At 37.7% G+C, this 23,073-nt stretch overlaps 2 protein-coding genes and 1 non-coding gene across 8 annotated transcripts in view; 2 read left to right on the forward strand and 1 right to left on the reverse strand.

The window, feature by feature from the left end:
- Window positions 1-23,073, reverse strand: part of NF1 (neurofibromin 1) — a 263,468-nt gene that overhangs the window by 75,160 nt on the left and 165,235 nt on the right. The gene's annotated exons all lie outside the window — the stretch shown is intronic.
- Window positions 5,470-5,581, forward strand: LOC125115388 (U6 spliceosomal RNA). Its single transcript, XR_007132095.1, has one exon. It is a non-coding gene; the product is annotated as a U6 spliceosomal RNA (small nuclear RNA).
- OMG (oligodendrocyte myelin glycoprotein) lies at window positions 7,821-10,760 on the forward strand. Its single transcript, XM_047758027.1, has 2 exons — window positions 7,821-8,230; window positions 9,064-10,760. Exons 1-2 carry the CDS (start codon window positions 8,228-8,230, stop codon window positions 10,297-10,299), a joined length of 1,239 nt encoding a protein of 412 aa, XP_047613983.1. The 5' UTR covers window positions 7,821-8,227; the 3' UTR covers window positions 10,300-10,760.

A 23,073-nucleotide genomic window follows, 5' to 3' on the forward strand; every position in this document is an offset into this window, starting at 1 on the left:
TTAAGGATCCAGCATTGCAGTGAGCTATGGCATAGGATGCAGATGCTGCTCAGATCTGGCGTGGCTATGGCTGTGTAGGCCTCCAAATGCAGCTCCAATTCGACCCCTAGCCTGGGAACTTCCATATGCCTCAGGAATGGAGACACACACCACAACCCCCCCCCAAACCTGTAAGTTTTAAATTAATGCCTCAGGTATTAAATAAATATTCCAAGTTTGTGGGGATGGGAGATTAAAAGGCGTATTTGAGAATAAAGAAATTTCCCTTTAGCTTTCATTGGAAATTGTAAGACAAACATTAAAATATCAAATTGTGTGGTTGGGTTGGGGACACTGACTCTGAAAAAAATACAAGCAGGCACCATAAGATGTGGACATTTCCCTATCTTGTTGGGGTAGCACAAATTTTAAAACCAACCTCTCTAAAAAGTTCTTCTTTATACGCCTTAAGCACCTAAACAAAATGAAATCATAAAGAAAAAAAAGAAAAAAAACCCCTACCTCTATAGCTTCATTCCAAATTTGGATGACTTTTTCCAGAAAAAAATGATTGTATCAAAATACTGATGGTTCTCAACTTTCACTAAACTCATACATTCCCATACTTAAACTTTTTACACCACCTTTCTTATGCAGAATTTCATCTTTTATTCATTACCTGACAAGTGATAAATCTGAGTTAGCAGAGCAGGGGTGGGCCCAATCTTCATCAAAGTCAAGGTGGAGAATTCGCCAGCTGATACCTGTGAGGGATGCCAGCCTGTGCCTGCAGAAATGCTCCTTTGCCCTAAAGCACACATTCTTCCTCCTCATCCCTACCCAAAGTCCTGGAAGAAACAGTCACTTGGAATGAAATGTGGTGGCCTTAGTGGTAACTTATCCTTGAATAACCTCTCATAGTTCTGGGATTTTTCAGAATGCAGTATTTATTTGTAGCACTGGTGCTCAAGAAACTAACAGAGCTCCATCTTAATAAAAACTAGCAGACTTTTGGACATTGACATTTTATATACAATGGTTCTCTAATCTTTTAAGGCATCCCTTAATGACTATTAATGTTTTTTATCTGCAGAAACACTTCCATGAGCTTCTTGTTTTTCCTGAATAAACATGATGTTTATTGTCACATTACACTGGTTTTCTTCTGTCTTCCACATTAAAAAGTTTCTTTCACATTTTTCAAACTTAGCACTTTTAAGGTTAATTTATACACTAACAATTAGGGGTTTAAGAATTTCCTACTATTCCTTTGCATTTTAAGTATTTCAGTTAGAGTAAATAAGATACAAAGTTTTTATATTTGGTCAAGACTTTGACATGACTTAAGTTACTACCATAACCTTTCTTGTTTTACATATAAGATTGCTACCTAACAGGCTCTTTCCACACTTTTTCTCTTTTCATCACTTTCTTTCCTGGCCTCTTTTTGGAGGAGTATTCGGAAATACAGGGAAATACCAACCCTCAGAGATAAATCAGGAGCTGATATCATGGTCATAGTTTTGTTTGATTTCTTCAAACACCAGAGATGCAGCTTTTCTCCTTCTGTTCTTTATACAACAGAACAGACCTCTGCCAGCAGCTGTTTTTTGTTTGAGAAATTCTCTGCCAGGGGAAAATAATTCCAATTTACTGCATGCAATCTTTCCTCACTGAGGTCAGTGGAAGCTGAGCAGCCAAACAGTGTCAACCTTTGCCTGATCAGCAGAAAGAAACACAAGCTAATAAAAGAAACACAGAAGAAAAGAAAATGCTGGAACAAAGCAAAACCTATACAAAAGATCAAAGAAGCAGGATCCAGAAAAGAAAATTTATTTCATGAATATGGCAAAGGGACAAGACACAAGGTAATAAAAAGCAGACTGAACTCTCACCAGATCAGCACTAACCAATTCAGAAAGAACCCTCAACACCATCTAGTTCAACTCCTTTTATTTGTTAAATGTTGAGGAAGAGGCCCAGAGAGAGTAAGTGACTTGCTCAGAAGTGGTACTGAAAGCTGATTTTGTTCGCTGATTCTTGACTTCTTGTCACCAATACAGGGTCAAAGAGCACCTACTTAATGCACTGCAACATTTGGTGTTGGTAGTGGGCAAGACAATGAATTAGATGAAGGTGACGCTGTCATTATTACCACGTTCTGAACAAAAAGTAAAGTAGCAAAACATATGGGCACCTATAAGTAAAACACTGTGATACTAGTACATGATTAGACAAACAGGTCAATGGAACAAAATGAAAAGTCCAGAAGAAGACCCAAATTTCAAATCAGTGGAAAAAGCATTGGATCAATTGGATAGATATTTGGAAAAAGATAAAACTGAATCCATATTTCATACTACATTAGAATAAACACCAAATAGATCAGAGGTCAATATATAAAATATATTAAATATTTTATAAACATAAAATATGAAATTATAAAAATAGAAGAAATAAATGAGTGAACTCCTTTAAAATCTGAAAGTAGGGCAAAACTTCCTAGCTGAGACCTAAAATCCAGAAGCAATTAAGAAAAAAAAGGAAATTCCACTCACAGAAAACTTTTAAATTAAAAAAAAAAAAAATTCCACCATGAGTTCTTGCGGTGGCGCAGTGGAAAGAAATCTGACTAGGAACCATGAGGTTGAGGGTTGGATCCCTGGACTCGCTCAGTGGGTTAAGGATCTGGCATTGTCGTGAGCTATGGTGTACGTCGCAGACGTGGCTCGGATCCTATGTTGCTGTGGCTGTGGTGTAGGCCAGCAGCTGTAGCTCCAATTCGACCCCTAGCCTGGGAACCTCCATATGTCACAAGTGTGGCCCTAAAAAGCAACAAAACAAAACAAAACACCCCATTAAAAAAAAAAGAAAAAAAAAGCTGTCAAAAGGCAAAGGGCAAACTGGGGCGGGGCGGGGAGTACAACTTTAAGACAAAGAGCTAATATCCCTAAAATAAAATTTAAAAAAAATCCCCAAATATGGATGGAAAGAATACTTACAACATGATAGAAAACAATACGCAAAACATATAAAAGTCACAGAAGAAAAAATTTAAAAACAGTCCTTAGAAACATATATAAAGATATACAACTTTCCTCCTAATAAGATGCATTTAAAATTACACTGAGAGGAGTTCCTGTCATGGCGCAGTGGAAATGAATCCGACTAGGAACCACGAGGTTGAGGGTTCGATCCCTGGCCTCGCTCAGTGGGTTAAAGATCTGGTGTTGCCCTGAGCTGTGGTGTAGATTGCAGAGGCGGCTCAGATCCTGCGTTGCTGTGGCTGTGGTGTAGGCAGGCAGCTATAGCTCTGACTGGACCCCTAGCCTGGGAACCTCTATACGCCGCATGTGCAGCCCTGAAAAAGACCAAAAAAAAAAAAAACACAGAGATATTATTACCCATCAGATGGATATAAATTCAACAGTTTAGCAACAGCATCTATGGTGAGTCTCTACACTAGCCTCTATGGCGCGGGTGTGGACCCCCCCCCCCCAAAAAAAAATACAGTGAGATACTATCAGCCATCAGAGGGATATAAATCCAAAAGTTTAGCAACAAAATCTATGGTGAGGCTCTACACTTGATACATTGCTGGTAGACTGCAAAATGGTACAGTTTATAGAGAGAAATTTGGTAATATTCAGAAAAATTCCAAAAGTACTTACCTTTTTACTCAGCAATCCTACTTAGAGGAATTTTTTTTTTTTTCCCAAAGATTCACTGGACAAGACATAAAATTACTTAGATGTGAGGGTATTCACTGTGGCATTATTTATAACAGCAAAAGTCTGGAAACAGTCCAAATGCCCATCAATAGGGCACTGGTTAAAATAAACCATGGCAGACTCCTAAATGCAGTACTGCGCATCAGGAAACAAATGTGATACTGACATGGAGTGATCTTCAAGATGTATTCTTTATTTTGACCAGGGCTGTGGGATTTAGAAGTTCTCAGGCAGCAATCAAACCCAAGCCATAGCAGTGACAATGTTGAGTCCTTAATTGCTAGGCCACAAGAGAACTTTAAGATGTATTATTAAGGAGTTCCCGTCGTGGCGCAGTGGTTAACGAATCCGACTAGGAACCATGAGGTTGCGGGTTCGGTCCCTGCCCTTGCTCAGTGGGTTAACGATCCGGCGTTGCCGTGAGCTGTGGTGTAGGTTGCAGACACGGCTCGGATCCCGCGTTGCTGTGGCTCTGTCATAGGCTGGTGGCTACAGCTCCGATTCGACCCCTAGCCTGGGAACCTCCATATGCCGCGGGAGCGGCCCAAGAAATAGCAACAACAACAACAACAAAAGACAAAAAAAAAAAAAGATGTATTATTAAGAAAAAAAAAGAACAAAATGCGCAGCAGTCTATTTAGTGGGCAAACTACAAAAAAGGAAGGGATAAGAACATATGATACATACATACATACTTTTGTTTGTTTTCAAAAAGAAATACTGTTAAGATACAATCGAAAGCTAATAAAAATAGTTACCAATAAGAGGAGGAAGGGAATGGGTTAGAGGGATAGAGAAGCAAGATGCCCTTGAATATTATATAGCTTTGACTTAAGCAGACCCTAAAAACTAGTAACTGAAACACATGAAGCTAATTTGATATAAAGTTGGTGATATAAAAATAGAGAAAACAATTACTTCAAGTTGCATGAGGACACAGAATTGACTGACATATATGTTAGTGAAATACATTGTTTCTTAGTGAAATATATTCTAAGAACAAACAGAGCTGCAAAGAAATCAAACTATTCAGTAGTCTGTAATCTAATTACTTGCAGCAATACTGGTATTATTTTGAAACTACTGTAGGATGATACAAATAAGTAATTATGTTAATGCTGTTAGAAACCATTTATAGGAAATATGGGAGAATAGAGGAACAAATTAAATCTTCACAAGGAAGCAAACAGATAAATCCAGATGAGGGATATCCTAAGAATCCTAAGAAACAGGACTGAATTCTGGCAACAAGTTAGTGGCATGGGAGGAAAAGGGTGGTGACGGGGGAGAAGGGATTGATGGACTTGAATTTAACTTGATGATTTCTATCCTGTCAGCTCTTCCATGCTTTTAAAATACTTTATCCATAACTCTTAGCTGTACAACAGAGTGACTCAGTCATACAAAAATAGGGATGAACCCGCAACCTCGTGGTTCCTAGTCGGATTCGCTAACCACTGTGCCACGACGGGAACTCCAATAGCTGTAATTCTTGACTTGACAGACAGGTTGCGGGTTCAATCCCTGGCCTTGCTCAGTGGGTTAAGGATCCGGCGTTGCTGTGAGCTGTGGTGTAGGTCACAGACGTGGCTCGGATCCTGCGTTGCTGTGGCTCTGGTGTAGGCCGGCGGCTACAGCTCCGATTGGACCCCTAGCCTGGGAATCTTCATATGCCGCAGGCGCGGCCCTAGAAAAGGCAAAAAGACAAAAAAAAAGTGTCTGAATAACATCAGACAATAACAATAAATAAGTTGTAACAGTGCTTGGTTCGGCAGCACATATATCAAAACTGGAAACAATACAGGGAAGATTAGCATGGCCACTGTGCAAGGATGACATTCAAACTCATGACATTCAAACTCCCTATTTTTGTATGACTGAGTCACTCTGTTGTACAGCAGAAATCGGCAGGGCATTTGAAATCAACTATACTTTAATAAGCAAAATTTTTAAATAAAAAATTTTTAAATAAAAATAAGCTGTAACAAATTTTCAGCCTATACAAAATTATTTGTTTTGGAGTAATACTAATATATTATTTTATTTCATGAGAGTTTCTAAAATCATAAGGACAAACAGTTACAGTTCAAATATAAAAATTTTTTCAAATATATTAAAATGCAGTCTCCTTTTTCTCCCATCCGAGTGCTAACCAGGCCTGACCCTGCATAGCTTCCAAGATTAGATGAGATCTGGTGCATTTAGGGTGATGTGGCTGTAGACAATTAGCCGTCCCCTTTATCTCTTTTTGAGAATTTTACAATAATCTTTGAATAACAGAGGCAATTTGTTACGTTCCCAAACTTGAAGTAAGAAACACTGCCACTACGATTATATTGGACTTTTCTATTATATGCTGCAAAACCTGATCTCAATATAGCCTAAACCCAAATTTATATGATCCATTAACTAATGAAATAAATGTTCTTTCTTTCAAACAAGAAATACCAATAAGTATAATGGAAATGGATAACTCTACTTCTACATGGATGTAATGAGAATCCTAAAATTAAAAGGAGAGATTTAAGTGTTTGGTAAATTGACCCTCAGTCACATCCCTCGAAGTATAACATACACAGACGTTGAAACAGAAGAAATCAAAATGTCAAAACAATCATTCCTAATTTCACAACAATACTGCTGAATGTAGTATTTTTAACACATTATTTTTAAGCACTAAGATTGATGACTGGTTTCTGAAATCCATAGAAAGAATCTTATTAAGAGTCCAAGGCTGAACCCTCAAAGTAAAGTGGAAATAAAGTACTAATCGATAATAAATTTCCAACACTGCAGACTTTTAAATGTAGGTACTTTTCGAGGAACATTAATCTCATACAAAAGATGATGCCTAGAGTATGATTTCTTTCTTTTTTTCCCCTTGTCTTTTTATGGCTATACCCACAGCATATGGAAGTTTCCAGACTAGGGGTTGAACTGGAGCTGGAGCTGCTGGCCTACACCACAGCCACAGCGACACAGGATTCGAGCCATGTCTGCCACCTATATCAGAGCTCATGGCAACACTGGATCTTTAACCCACTGAGTGAGGCCAGGGGTTGAACTCACATCATTATGGATCCTAGTTGGGTTCATTACCGCTGAGCCACGACAGGAATTCCTAGAGTACAGTTTCTTTTCTAAGAAAATAAACTTCAATTTTCAGTACAGTAAGTTCCATTTAGGGTAAAATTTGGGGTATAATAATGGCAAATGTAATTTAGAGAAAAACAAAGGTTTTAGTAAATAGGCAAAAAGGTAATGCGCTAATTGCTGTTTTATAATGGTAACAATTTGGTAAAGAAAATGTCATGATTTTGTTTTCTAAGGTAAACTGGATATTCTAGAAATTAGATTGAGTTTTCCTAGATTATTTACACAATCAATCCACTAAAGGGTGGAGCAGAAACTATCATAAATCTGGTCTTATTTTATAATGCTCATAATGAAAGTTTTCCTTTTTACATTATTTCAAGTAATTTAAAAACTATAAATTGTTTTCTCAGTAAGATAAAATGTGAAACATTATGAAGACATCACCTAAAATTTATTTATGCTATTATTTTTAAAACATAAAGTTAAGTGAATGGTCATTCATACAGTTCCAAAGATGTCTCTGGAGAAAACAATATTCTTATCTACTCACCAAAGTAATTTCATGAAGAAAAAAAAATCCTTAACCCAGAAGACATAGAGCGCATTTACTTTACCACATGAACTGATAAGTAAAAAGCATAAGATGCTCATTAAAAAAAACACAGCCTCGTTTGCATGTAGCCTAGGTCAAATAATTTTTTATATCAGAAAGATAAAGACAAAATAATCATATTTAAGTACTTTTGCACTTCCCCAAAAGATGAACAGTTAAGTGGTTGATAAATCTGAAAAGCTAATTAAACATAATAATCACCATGTTGGGGGGGTACATAAAAATCAAATAAATTTTATTTTTTAAAGTGACATGAAAATTGTATCATTTTAGAAAAAAAACATGAAAAGGCAGAGTTAAAAATAGTTTAATATCTTAGCAAACCACTCACAAGGAAAGCTAAATTCATTTTCAACTTTCCTCAACATATAAAATGAATGAAGAGGAGAGGCACTGTACCACAAATTCTTCATAAGGCAAATATTAAAACATGGAACCTAAGCTCAGACAAATAAACAGAAATGAGTAAGGCCAGATCTAATGTGCACAAGGTTTTCTATCCTACAGCAAATCTGAGATATATGGATATACTGAATGCTGTAAATTTTAAAAAAAAAAATTGTTTTTGGTCCATTCTGTTGCGTGTGCACCTCTTGCAATAAATTTGAGTCAGCACCAATGACAGCTCTGCAGTCCTCCTATGTGGAACTGATCAGGTGGTTGCAGAGCTTCAGCTCACAGCAACACAATGCAGCTGAGCAGGCGAGCACAGCCCACAGCCAGAAGCGGTTCCTACTTTCCAGAACCAGGCGACCTTTAAGCTTAAGTTTCCGGGAGAAAATGAGATGCTGATGTTGAAGACGACGCTATGGTAAGCTGTTATTTAAATCAGTAAAAAATCGACTTCGGAATTTTTTGCTTTTTTCCCCCCTTTTTAAAGAGAGAATCAACATTAGGATTGAATATATATTCAATAGCAAGTGCATGCATCAGAAATTTGCTGCAGTGTCAGTTGAGGGATTCTTTTTAATATGCATCCACTTTATAAATACACATATTGTTTTTCTTTATAATCAGCACTGAAATAAACAGAAAAGAAATCACTTTAGAAAATATGAGGTTTAAAGGTATGGTGTTGGTCTGATTTTTCGAGTGCCTTAAAACGTTTTGCAAGGATATATTTATTCTAAAAAGAGAAAGTTGTATTTCAAAGTACGAATCTCTAAATAATGTCTCAACTTAATACACACTGACTATTTCATTACTGCAGGGATCTTAAAAAAAAAAAAAAAAAAAGACCAAACAGACACGACAGCCATTTTTTCCCGAGTAAGAAAGAATATTATCAAAAATAGTAATAGCTTAAGATTCTAACTCTTTACTTGCCGAGAATGCCATTTTATAATATCATGGCACTGGGAAGATAAATAAGAGAGACCATGGTAAAAGAAGGGAGAAAAAAAAGGAGAAAATGCAGGAAAGGGTAGGGGGAGAGAATCCCTCTCTACCACATAGCCCCAACTGAAGGATTAAGCATTTGGACTATAAATGAAGGGGAGCTTTGTTAGTTTAATCACTGGAACAATTATAAAAGGACTCAACAACAACGAGGTTTATTGAAAATTTTGCCTAATGCTAACTGACCCATGCAGATGCCTAACTGTATTTGCATATTAAAAGAAGGGTGTATCTGTTTGTTTCCAGGCTTTGATGGAATATCAGATATTGAAAATGTCTCCCAGCCTGTTCATCCTTCTGCTTCTCACACCTGGTATTTTATGCATTTGTCCTCTCCAATGTATATGCACTGAGAGGCACAGGCATGTGGACTGTTCAGGCAGAAACTTGACTACATTACCATCTGGACTGCAAGAGAACATTATCCATTTAAATCTGTCTTATAACCACTTTACTGATCTGCATAACCAGCTAACCCAGTACACCAATCTGAGGACCCTGGACATTTCAAACAACAGGCTTGAAAGCTTGCCTGCTCAGTTGCCTCGGTCCCTCTGGAACATGTCTGCTGCTAACAACAACATTAAACTGCTTGAAAAATCTGATACTGCTTATCAGTGGAACCTTAAATATCTGGATGTGTCTAAGAATATGCTGGAAAAGGTTGTCCTCATTAAAAACACACTAAGAAGCCTTGAGGTTCTCAACCTCAGTAGTAACAAACTCTGGACAGTTCCAACCAACATGCCCTCCAAACTACATATCGTGGACCTGTCTCACAATTCCTTGACACAAATCCTTCCAGGAACATTAATAAACCTGACAAATCTCACACATCTTTACCTGCACAACAATAAGTTCACATTCATTCCTGATCAAGCTTTTAATCAACTCCTTCAGTTGCAAGAGATAACCCTTTACAATAACAGGTGGTCATGTGACCACCAACAAAACATTACTTACTTACTTAAATGGATGATGGAAACAAAAGCCCACGTGATAGGGACCCCCTGTTCTAGCCAAATATCATCTCTGAAGGAACACAGCATATATCCCACACCTCCCGGATTTACCTCGAGCTTATTCACTTTAAGTGGGATACAGACAGTGGACACCATTAACTCTCTGAGTATGGTAACTCAATCCAAAGTGACCAAAATACCCAAACAATATCGAACAAAGGAAACGTTTGGTGCCACTCTAAGCAAAGACACCACCTTTACTAGCACTGACAAGGCTTTTGTGCCCTATCCAGAAGATACATCCACTGAAATGATCAATTCACATGAAGCAGCAGCTGCAACTCTAACTATTCACCTCCAAGATGGAATGGTTACAAACACAAGCCTCACTAGCTCAACAAAATCATCCCCAACACCCATGACCCTAGGTATTACTAGTGGCATGCCAAATAATTTCTCTGAAATGCCTCAACAAAGCACAACCCTTACCTTACGGAGGGAAGAGACAACCACAATGTAAAGACTCGCTCACCTTCTTCCGTGGCAAATGCTTGGAAAGTAAATGCTTTATTTCTCTTAATGCTCAATGCTGTGGTCATGCTGGCTGTCTGAGGGTCTGCATTTTCCAAAATGAATGAAAGAACTCCTTCCTGATGTACAGTTGGGAAAACATGCCCAGTGACATAACCATAACCAGTGACTCAAGCTATATTAACTAATCAAGAAAGCCAGTCTTATATTTCTGACTCTGATGTAAATGAAGTATTTGTCTTAAATAAAAGTGCACAATGTCTCAGTACTTGCTGCTATTTTACTGTCTTAATGAAGTAAAACTAATGAATTTCTTTTTTTTAAATAAAATGCTTTCTTTTTAAGGCTTCAATTTATTGCACAAAATATAAAGCATCTAAACTTTAATATGTATTTTATGTATGTTTACACTGTCAAACAATTGGGAAAAAAATAAAAGGTCTATGCTCATAATTGTGTCATTTGGCTTTCTAGTCATACCAACTGAATTGACTTAGTAGACTCAAAATAATTCTTAGCCTTTTTTGTTCTAGGGTATCTTGGTAAAGTCTTTACAGCAAATGAAATGTTGGAGGTATCCAAGAGTTTTGTCACTAAAGTAAAACTGTGGTTGCCATCCCGTGAATGGTTATGTCACATCATTATTTTACACACAAGCCATAATTGTTTTAAATCTAAATGATGTCCTGCTTCTGAGGAACTCTTGGCTACTTTACAGATTATATAATGGACAAAAGCTCTTCAAAAAGCTAGAAGACACTAGGCTTTGCATTTTAATAAGAAAAGTCTAATAGCTTTGTTTTTCCCATTTAAGAAAAGTATTAAAAATACAATAAAAAGTTTAAAGACATGTAAAGGAACAGTTTTAGTGCATATTTAACAGACTGTCTGTCTCTTAATGGAAAATTTTAGTATTTACAAAATTAAAAGCCTTCTCTGTGTAGGAGAATTAAGTTTATTTTTTGTGCATCAGAAGTTAGAATGTGACTTCCTGAAATTAAAAATAAGATTAGTTTTGGAATAAAATCATGGGGGACTAAGAAACATGGGCAGTACTAGGGGAGGGAGAGGAAAAGGAAAGGAGAAAGGGAAAGAGGGATGGGATTCTTTTGTTGACAAACCCAATGAAACGGACAACAGGACTAGGCTCGGCATGGGACAGATACTGACACTCCAAACTCCTGGGGCTTCAACTAGGAGAAAATGGAGAATTTTCTACAAATATAAAAGCAAGCCACCTTTTGAATTAGAGACAAATTTAAGTAATAGCCAAGTGTGAGAAAAAGAAGCCTTGAAAACAAAGCTAGACTGAAATGCAAGACTGCATAATTGAAGTGGGTGAACTACATATGAGACATTTAATTTGTGAGACATAAGGAAGCATCTATTTCAAGCATTCCTAGAGTTGGGAAAAGAGTACAGAAAGGAATCTGTGTGCTTCTTGCTAACAAATTTTAAAATTAAGATGGATTTCTTAATAGGTTTTGGAACATTTCTATTCAGAGACAGAGAAAAGTAACAAGCTTATAATGTGGTCATTCTTTTTTTTTTTCTTTTTAAGGGGCAGGCTTATTGGAAAATTACTTTTAAGCTTCAGTGAAGCAATTCCTCTCATAGTACAGTGGCTTAGTACAGTGGCTCTTGAACATTTTTATGCCCTGGTAAACCTAACTGGCTAACTCTATGAGGGAATTACACCATGAAGAAAAGGAGTCATCTGAAATAGTTCCCTAAATGATCCTAAAACGAGCAAGCTGTTCCCACTACCTCCCAGTCACTGTTGAGTATCTTCACCGTCAATGATAGAGGTTAATTGCTTAGATATTTCCTACTCTACCATACACTTGCATCTTGTTTTAAAACACACACACCCACCCACCCACACACACACCCCCCCACACACACTGAATTTCAGTCTTTAACTCTGAGGGTACCAAAAATTCAATATCTTAGAAATTCTATGAGAGAAAGTGACAAAAAAGTGAAGTATGTATTACAGCATTAGCAGAACCTATGAATCATGCCAATCTTACTGAGATGTCTGCAAAATGCAGAGAAAAAACAGTAAAATTACAAGTATAACACATGTCAACTACACAGTCTCTTAAGTCCTTAGCAAGAAGTATTATTTAGCCTTGTAGTAATTAGTTACTTCCTCCTAAGGAAATTGTATTCTTATAGTTCTTTAATAGAGAAGGGGTCATTATTTGCCACTAAGACAAGAACTGTGTTACTGGGCTCCATAAACATTTCAAAACGCATTAGTCATCAGCAGCTATCTCTCAAGCTCCTAAGTTATCTATCTATGTATCCATACCTAAGGTCTGATTTTATTTTACAAGAAACTTTTGTTTCTTACCAGTCAAGAGAACTCAAACATGAGCACAAACACAAAAGTAAACGCAGTAAGGGATAAAGTAGTGGTATGCGCACTGGTGTCAAATGTTCTAGGCCTAAATCCTATCTCCACCAGTTTCAGCTGTTCAACCCTGGACAAGTTACCACTGCCTCAAGTCATGGTTTCTTCACCTACAAAATGGACCAGCAGAGCTTATTCACTGTGGGTCCCCTGCCCCGAGGCACAAAGAGCATAATTCACATAGAGTCTTACACATTCTATGTGCAGTAATACTGCTGTTTTTGTTGCTAGAATTATTATATACGTTATGTCCAAGGCCAGTGCTTTGAGAAATTCCCATATGTAAACATCCAAGCTCTATACCCTAAGAGCAAGAGAATGAAAAGATGCATTTACTTCAGTCCCTGCTCCTCTACCCTCCAGGATTCAGGCTCAGATGCTAGTGAGATATGGACTCAGAAGAAAGAGAAACATTCACTTATCACAGCAGAAGGAGAAAATGTCTCCACAGCTCACTTAAAAGATCACAAATATGTGCTATTCGATAATCTTTCCTAACAATGCTCTAAAGCAAGAGCAAATTCCCTTAACTGACACCAAAACTGGTGGACAAAAGTCAATCTAAAATCTTTTATAAGATTATTCTGTATGAGACACATTTTCAGAACTAGATAAAGAATGATACCATGTACTGCACATGTCAGGCTTAAAAGTGAAAAACTATGTTTCTACTAAAATCAGAATCACAACAATGATGCCCATTATCAACAATCTTTTTAACATTATTAGGGAAATTCCAGACCGAAACCCAAAAGTTATAGATAAAATTATAGGAAAATAACAAACAAAATGGTTATTTTTAACAGGTGAAATAATTATCTATCCAAAGGATCTTCAGGAATGTCTTTAGAATGACTTTATTTTTTTATATTTTGTCTTTTTTGTCCTTTTAGGGTGGCACCTGTGGCATATGGAGGGTCCCAGGTTAGAGCTGAGGCTGCCGGCCTACACCACAGCCATGGCAACGCCAGACCCGAGCAGCATCTGCGACCTACACCACAGCTCACAACAACGCCAGATCCTTAACCCACTGAGCAGGGCCAGGGATTGAACCCGCAACCTCATGGTTCTTAATTGGATTCATTTCCACTGTGCCACGACGGGAACTCCCTTTAGAACAACTTTAAATCAATAAATAACAAAATAAATACACAAACATTAATGGTTTTTTCAGTGCTGGCAACGAATAATTAGAAAATCACAGGAAAAGGATACCATTCATGACAGCAACAACAAATCAAAACATATCATGCCAAGAAAGAACATTCACACAAAATGCGTAGGACTAAGTGGGGAAAAGTTAAAAAAAATTAATGAGAGGTATAAAAGGAGACTTGATAGAGACAATAAACAAAGGTCTCTCTATTCATTTATTCAATAAATATTTATTCAGCACCTGGAATGTACCAGGCACAAAGGCTAATAGGCACCAGAGACACACTTTGATTGATAATGTAAAGACATAATTCCTGATAATTTATGGATTAAGCTAACTCTGACAAACATTCCAATGAGATTCTTTTTGGACCATGACAAAATACTTACATGGCAAGAAAAGAAAAAGGCAGAAATCATAGCGTTATCTTAGCCTTTCTTTATCAGATATAATAATTAAGATAGACTGGTAGTGGCATAAAAATAGATAAGCACAATATAGAGATGACAGCACAATTAAAGAACAGAATACATAGAATTCTCTGTGCATTCATCTTCCCATGGGGTTGCTGTGAGGAAATAATGAGTTAATACATGTTAAGTGCTTAGAACAGTGTCTACCATGTGGTACATTTTCAAACACTGTTAACTTTAGAAAGGAAAAGAATCAAAAATCCAAGGGGAAGGGAGAGATTCAAAAACAATGCTGGGAAAATTTGAAAATAGTCCAATTTAACACTCACTTCATGTGATACACCTACACAGTGAATTAAAAAAGATATAAAAAAAGAAGCTTTGGGAGTTTTCTTGTGGTGCAGTGGGTTAAGCATCTGGCCACTATCAATGCAGTGGCTTGGTTCGCTGCTATAGTGCAGGTTCAATCCCTGGCCTGGGAATTTTCTGCATGGCCATGAGTGTGGCAAAAAAAGGTTAAAAAAAAAAGTCTTAAAATGAGCAGAAGAACTAAAAAATATTTATAAATCTCTGGGTGGAAGGCTTTTTCTTTTCTTAGAAAAATTTTTAAAAATCATGAAGAAATCATCGATAGATTTATCTATATAAACCATAAATTTCTTTATACTGTAAACAATGAGCCTGATAAAAATACTCAAAGAGAAAAAACCATAAAGGAGACTGTTAATCAAACGCACACAAAATTAAGAAAAATACTTAAGACTTCCCAATGGGTAAGTAGGCAAAAGACACAAATAGAATGTATAAAAATAGCAAGTATGGGGATTGATAAGCATATGGGAATATGGCAAACCACACAATAACCAAGAAATAAAAATACAATGTGATACCATGCTTACTACTACATCAGCAAGCATTTATTAATTTTTGTCTTTTTAGGGCTGTACCTGTGGCATATGGAAGTTCCCAGGCTAGGGGCTGAATTGGAGCTGCTGGCCTACACCATAGCTCACGGCAATGCTGGATCCTTAACCCACTGAGCGAGGCCAGGGATCGAACCTGTGTCCTCATGGATACCAGTCAGGTTCGTTACCGCTGAGCCAGGGATCGAACCTGTGTCCTCATGGATACCAGTCAGGTTCGTTACCGCTGAGCCAGGGATCGAACCTGTGTCCTCATGGATACCAGTCAGGTTCGTTACCGCTGAGCCACGACAGGACCTCCCAGTAAGCAATTTTTAAAAAGGTAATAATGATCAATGCTGGGGAAGACATAATGAAACAGCCATATTCACATACAACTCTTTTGGACAGCAATCTGCAACTGTGATGAGAAAATTGCCATTTTGAGTTACTAAGCATTTCACAGAATGACAACCCTGCACACAATTCCCACAAGTTCCCATTTTGCTTTTCCCAGGGCACCTTTGAAAATAACTACTTAGAGCTGAGCCTGCAAAAAGTTAGTGACTCTCATGCCAACCACCTTGTAAGTAAAATGTGCTTGCTACTCTGTGCTCTTTCTTCTGTTTGCTCTTGGCTTGGCAGAGGACTGCTCTTCCTCCAGCTCAATGTGCATGCCCCCTCCCATGTTTTGGGGATCTCCAAGTAATAAAATCTTGTGACTTTACTTCCTTTGTGTGAGTGTACTGAAACTGGGTCTTCAATCAAAATAAGGCCAGGGGTTTCCACTTCCCTCAGAAGTTGTGGGAGCTACGTGCCAAACCTGTGTGCCTCTTCTTTCAACAAGTCGTAATCTCATTTTTTTAACTTAACACACCATTTATAGCAGGGGGTGGGTGGGAACAATGTAGCAATGATCAAAAACCTAAAATAGTTTAACCTTTAATGCAGTAAATGCTAGGTAAATACTAGCATTCTTCTAACAGCAAGATAAATGGAATGCTAAATATCTACTAAATGATGACCCACTGGCAAGAATATCATGTGTCCAATACAAATTTATGTAGAGTTTTCTAAGTTTGAAGTGTGGAAAACGCAAGTACTAGAAAGATAAAAATTACAGGATGTATAAACATCTATGTTATAGAACTATGTATAAAAATAACAAAGGGATAAATATACCTAAAGGCTAATATGTATACCAAATATGTTTTATTACCTGCTTTGTCTTTGAAAATGCAAAAAATCTAAGAAAAGAACTAAAGAACTATCCATGGGCTCTAGGTTGAGCACACACACACACAAAAAAAATAAATAAAAAGAACTGTGAATAGGTAGGAGTGGTCAAGACACGAGAGGTACAGCTCAGAGACAGAGAAGCACCATCAGATTTCTTTGAGGCACATACATTCTGCATCAGCTTACATTAACACTCTGTGTTTAACTGCTCTTAGGACTGTTCCCCAACAAATATAATCAGACAAGCTCTTTTCTCTCCTAAAAACAAAAGGACCAAAAATAAAAAAATCATAAACCCTTCCATTTCTCATGTCTTGGAATAAAACCCAAACTCCCAATACGATCAAGCCCTTGCTACCCTTTATCACCTTAAAGTTTTCTAGCTCCCTCACACTGTACAGTTCAAACAAAAAATCTTTCTGACCCTGTCATTCCCCAAGCTCTCTCTTGCCAAAAGGCTCTCTGATTCTGCATGTACTCACTAGCACACTCCTTTCCCTCTTCTTCCCCTGGAGAACCCTTATTCATCCTTTTAATTTCAGTTTAGATATCACCTCCTGTTAAGTTTTTTGTTTTTTCTTTTTGCCATCTTGATCTGAATTTATTAAATAATAGAATGAATTAATACAGAACAAAGATGTAACAATAACCTACTTAACAGAGCCCAAGTCAAATGTCCAAGTGTTATTCTAGAGCCTAAGTTTCTTCTAGCAGGTCAAAGTCATACTTGATAGTCTGGAGAAAAGAGAGAGTAAAGAAAAGTTGTGAATGAAGGAGAATTTGGCTAGCTTGCTACCTGTCATGTAAGGAATTTGTTCTGGGCAGTGGAAAGTTACCTTTGGAACAATGACAGAGAAAGGTAAATTCTGATACCTGTGAATAATTTAGTACAAGTGGATTGCTCAAGGGAAATCAAGGAAACAGGAAAAAAAAAATGCCACCTCAACGTGTTAATAATGTGTTAAGCAGATTAGTTTGCTTCACACTTAAAAAACTGTGATATTAAGTGAGCTTTTTAAAAAGCTCATCTTTTAAGAAATATCATTTTGGTGCAATAGCCCTAACTCTGTTGAACATGTTCAGGAGCCGGCTGAGACATAGGCTCAATACACCTATTTATCTTTTCTATAAACTGTGGCCCAACATTCTGAATTTGTTAGAAGATATCGATGAGATCGAAGAACACCAATTAAACACAAACATACACAAACACACAATACAAACAGCACAAATGTATGATTCCTTTCTGATCAAAACAATTCTAAGACTACTTAAAGCACCCTGTGGTTTAAGAGAAGGAGCGTGAGGTAAGACTTTGTTGCCAACAGCCTGTGTAATCTTGGGCAAAGCATTAAATGTGTCCTATGGTAAAAACCTAGTTAAGAACACGTGTTTCATATGGATATTTTAAAGAATAGATTAAATCGTTTATATTAAAGCACTTTAGAGGTTCTAGATAAATATTCTAAATATTAGTGCTATGCCCTGCATAAGAGATTCTTGGTAATTAAAAAGATCAGAAATGGAAATGACTGAACATTATTAGGTGGTGCATAACACCACGGTATCTGTCTTCCTTAGTTAACCCTTCAGATAACTAACTTAAAAGGTTTGTTATTTATTTATTCCATGGAAAATATGACTTCTCAGTAAAAAAAAAAATGATATCTGAATATTTTAAATGGGTATCTCAAGGCCAAGTATCAAGTGAATTTGATGAAACAGTCAATATCAGGAAATGTAGTTTACTTCATGCTATTTTGTTGCCCCTAGTCACAGTTCAAAGTGAACGCTTCTGGAAGGCTGAGGGAGTTCAAACGCTTTCAAATGCTCGCCTCGGAAAATAAACTAAGATTTAAAGCCTTTTCATCGAGAAAGAAAGAAACAAAACATCTCTAAGGGAAAACAAGGAGGCCATACACCACAATAACCACTGGGAAGGCCGCTGCTCGCCAACCGAAGCCTCAGTGGCCACTACTGCATCTGAGACATTGTATGGTGTGAGAGTAACTGGCACACAGCCACATCCACTTACCAGTTCTATTACTTAGACATCAGGTACTCAGCTGTACTTCCTCATACCAATTACAAATAGTTAAAGAAAGCTAAAAAGGTTTAAAAATAATCTCATCTATGTACAGGCTCTTGTATTTCCTCATGGTATGACTATAATGATTACATGAAATCTTCCTTGTTAATCAAAGTTTACTTTGATGGAGTGCTATGAGTGTCTTGCCCTGACACAAATTTTTTTTATAAAAGCTGCAGGACATTAAATACACACTTGGAGACACACTGTAAAGGCTAAAGTCTCTTTAAAACACAGTAAAATTAAAGGATGAAGGAGTCATCTGAAACAAGTAAAATGTCTTCATATTTTAACTATGAGTTGATTATAAACTGATTTTAATTTTAAATATAAATGTCTCATATCTAAATTTCTTTATATTTCTCTTCAAATCAGCCAAGTTTGAGTCATTGAACTCTTATTCCAATGAGGCTATCATTAGTGAAAATACCTTTGGGGCCTCTTTCAGATATTACTAAGAGCCAGTTTAAAAGTCACATAAGAAAAAACTTATTTTAAACAACAACAAAATAATAGTATTACTAAATGACATTTTGCCCTTTCAAAAAATTTCAACGAGGAGTTCCCGTCGTGGCGCAGGGGTTAACGAATCCGACTAGGAACCATGAGGTTGCGGGTTCGGTCCCTGCCCTTGCTCAGTGGGTTAACGATCCGGCGTTGCCGTGAGCTGTGGTGTAGGTTGCAGACTCGGCTTGGATCCCGAGTTGCTGTGGCTCTGGCGTAGGCCGGTGGCTACAGCTCCGATTCAGCCCCTGGCCTGGGAACCTCCATATGCCGCGGGAGCGGCCCAAGAAATAGCAACAACAACAACAACAAAAAGACAAAAAATTTCAACAGATTTTTCTATCACATTTAAAAAGAACATGATTCAGGAGTTCCCGTCGTGGCGCAGTGGTTAACGAATCCGACTAGGAACCATGAGGTTGCAGGTTCAATCCCTGGCCTTGCTCAGTGGGTCAAGGTTCCGGCGTTGCCGTGAGCTGTGGTGTAGGTCGCAGACGCGGCTTGGATCCTGCGTTGCTGTGGCTCTGGCGTAGGCTGGCGGCTACAGCTCCGATTAGACCCCTAGCCTGGGAACCTCCATATGCCGCAGGAACGGCCCAAGAAATGGCAAAAAAAAGACAAAAAATAAATAAATAAATAAAAATAAATAAAAAGAACATGCTTCAGACTCTGACTACACTTCCAAAAATGTACTTCCCTAAAAACGTGTGCTCAAAGGTGGCAGCGACTCTCCTGAATGGAACAATACTCACTTGGTTGGATTTATTCTTAAATGCTTGTTTTAGAATTTTTCCATGTTGTTTTATAATATCGAACTGCATAAGCGTATCTCAGGATTAATTCCTTTCAACGATTATATACTTATGCTCAAAGAGGTGAACCACAGTTGATTCAAAATACAACCATGGGAGTTCCCTATGTGGCGCAGCAGAAACGAATCCAACTAGGAACTATGAGGTTGGGGGTTTGATCCCTGGTCTTGCTCAGTGGGTTAAGGATCTGGCGTTGCCATGAGCTGTGGCAGAGGTCGCAAACGCGGTTCGGATCTAGCATTGCTATGGCTCTGGCGTAGGCCGGCAGCAACAGCTTCGATTAGACCCCCAGCCTGGGAACCTCCATATGCCTTGGGTGCGGCCCTATAAAGACAAAAGACCAAACCAAACCAAAAAAAAAAAAAAAAAACCAAAAAAAACCAAATACAACTGTGTTTTCATAGCAAGAGATGCACCGCAGACACTGCTTCTTTTTAAAGTACATGTCAAGTCATGACCACCAGGATATTCACTTTCTATCGATCACCAAATCATCTTTTTTGGGGGGTCTTTTGTCTTTTTAGGGCCACACCCGTGGCATACAGAGGTTCCCAGGCTAGGGGTCTAATTGGAGCTGTAGCCACCAGCCTCCGCCAGAGCCAGAGCAACACCAGATCCAAGCCGCGTCTGCGACCCACACCACAGCTCACGGCAATGCCAGATCCTTAACTCACTGAGCGCAACCTCATGGTTACTATTCGGGATCGTTAACCACTGAGCCATGATGGAAACTCCACTATATCATCTTTGATGAGTAAATCAGAGCCTTGTTTCACTAACACCCACAGACACTATACTTTTATAAACCAAAAATCACAGAAAACAAAGCTAGTCAAACCAAAAAAAAAGAAACTTGAAAAAAAAATCACTCAAGAAATCTTTGGCTCAATTCAGGACTCCAACACTAATCACTATTATTAAATCAGGTCTTTTCCCTTTAAACTACAGTCATGTGTCTCCATAATTAAAGCTGGTGATTAATTTTAAAACTATCACTGAATGATTACATATATATAATAATTAAAATCTAAGTTTATTAAGTGTTCTATAAAATACCACATACTCTCCTAGAGTCTCTGTGTGTCCAATGAGGAAATCCAAGACCTAGGAGCTATAAGTCTAACAGATGAATAGGAGAATTATATTCTATCAATTCCACGTTTATTGCAGCATTATTTAAAATAGCTAAGATGTGGAATTCCCGTCATGGCTCAGTGGTAACGAACTCAACTAGGATCCATGAGGATGCAGGTTTGATCCCTGGCCTCACTCAGTGGGTTAAGGATCCAGCGTTGCCATGAGCTGTGATGTAGGCTGCAGACGAGGCTTGGATCTGGTGTTGCTGTGGCTGTGGTGTAGGCTGGCAGCTACAGTTCCCATTAGACCCCTAGCCTAGGAACTTTCATATGCTGCAGGTGTGGCCCAAAAAGCAAAAATAAATAAATAAATAAAACAGCCAGGATGTGAAAACAACCTAAGTGTCCATCAATGGACAAACGGATAAAGAAAATGTGGCACTTACACACACACACACAATGGTTGCTAAGGGACTAAAGGGGTTGGGGGGGATGGGGAATGACTGCTAATGAGTAGGGGGTTTCTTTTTGGGCTAATGAAATGTTTAAATTAGATAGTGGTGATGACTGCCCAAGTGAATGAACATACTAAAACACAATAAATTGTACACTTTCAAAAGGGTAAATTTTGTGTGAGTTATATCTCAACAAAGCTGTTATTTTTACTTTTTTAAACCTGCTTAAAGGAGTGAGAGTCAGGTTTTTGAGATGAGTCTTGAATCAAAAGCAGGAGTCTGCCCTACGTTAAAAGCATCCAAAGCTGATGATAAGCCTAAGCAAAATCACAGAGGCATGCCAGCATGCCAGAGCATGGCAGAGTAGGGCAATGGTGAGATGGTCAATATTGCTGAAGCAAAGGTGATACATACAAAGTCTAAAGCATCTTTCTACAGATGTTACTACACACTGTGATGAGTAGTTTTCTATTCTTAAACTTAGATGACCAACTGATAAAAATAGCTTTAAAGACTTTTCCAATTAACACAGTGGAAGTATATAAGGCATTCGGAGCTTTCTGGACAATTTTTGTGGCTTTGCTCCTAGAGTCTTCTTGACAACTGTCCTTAAAGATACCCTCAACAAAGTATCATGAACACACTTTCCTGAGCACAGACCAGAAGGTACATAAGGCTTACTTGGAACAACATTAATGATGATAGCATTTTGAGAGATCCAGAATAAGACCAGCATCTCTAGCCTCTTACCAAAATGACGTTTAATCTTCTGCTTTAATTCAACAATCTTGCAACTATTGTGAATAGTATAAAACATTATGAAAAGACTTGTATGAGATGTTAGAACAAAGATTTATCTTATAAGCCAGTGGTTTTTTGAAGCATGCTACTTACATGATGGCGTGTATATGAAATAGTTGTTTAATAATTGTGTATTTCTTTTTTACCATTATCTTTCATTTACTGGTTTTCTAGTTACGGCTGTTAATACTGAATATCTGTTTATGGTAAATATAAGTTTCTCTTAAGAAAAAAGTCAGTAAAAATATTTAAGAAATAATATTAGATTATTTTAGAAATAATATTACAGATCTTAACGAAGAAATGCAAAAACCCAAAAGGTGGTATATGACTGGAGTTCCTATTGCGGCTCAAGGTGGATGGAGATACCATTATCCAAGAGAATCACACAGAAAGGAGAGTCTCTTTCTTAAATTAAATCACCATTTTCATTGATAATGATAAGCAAGAATGACAAGCCATTTAGACAATGGGCTTTCAGTATTTTACTACTAGGAAGACAAACGTTCAAAACTGGATATTTCCCCTCAGAACATGAATTTTTCAACTAAGGAGAAATGTGTTCTTTTTTCTATATTAGATTCCTACAATGAAGAGGCTAAAATTTTACTGCAGAAGTGCTTATGTACAATTCTAAAAGGTACTCATATTTAAATCTAACATAACAATAGCCTGTTTTTGCACATTTGCATATCCACCTTCTCAGGAAGCTTCCAAATCAATTTTTGAAAAGTAATTGTCCACACTGAGAAGCCACTTGCTACTAAATACCATTTAAAAAGAAAGAGAGAAGGAAGGAGGGAGGGAAGAAGGGAGAGAGGAAGGGAGAGAGGGAAGGAGGGAGGGAGGAAGGAAGGAAGGAAAAGCCCCAAATGGAGTCACTTGTGCTAAAACCAA

This window comes from Phacochoerus africanus, chromosome 14 (assembly GCF_016906955.1).
Source record: "Phacochoerus africanus isolate WHEZ1 chromosome 14, ROS_Pafr_v1, whole genome shotgun sequence".
NCBI lineage: Eukaryota > Metazoa > Chordata > Mammalia > Artiodactyla > Suidae > Phacochoerus > Phacochoerus africanus.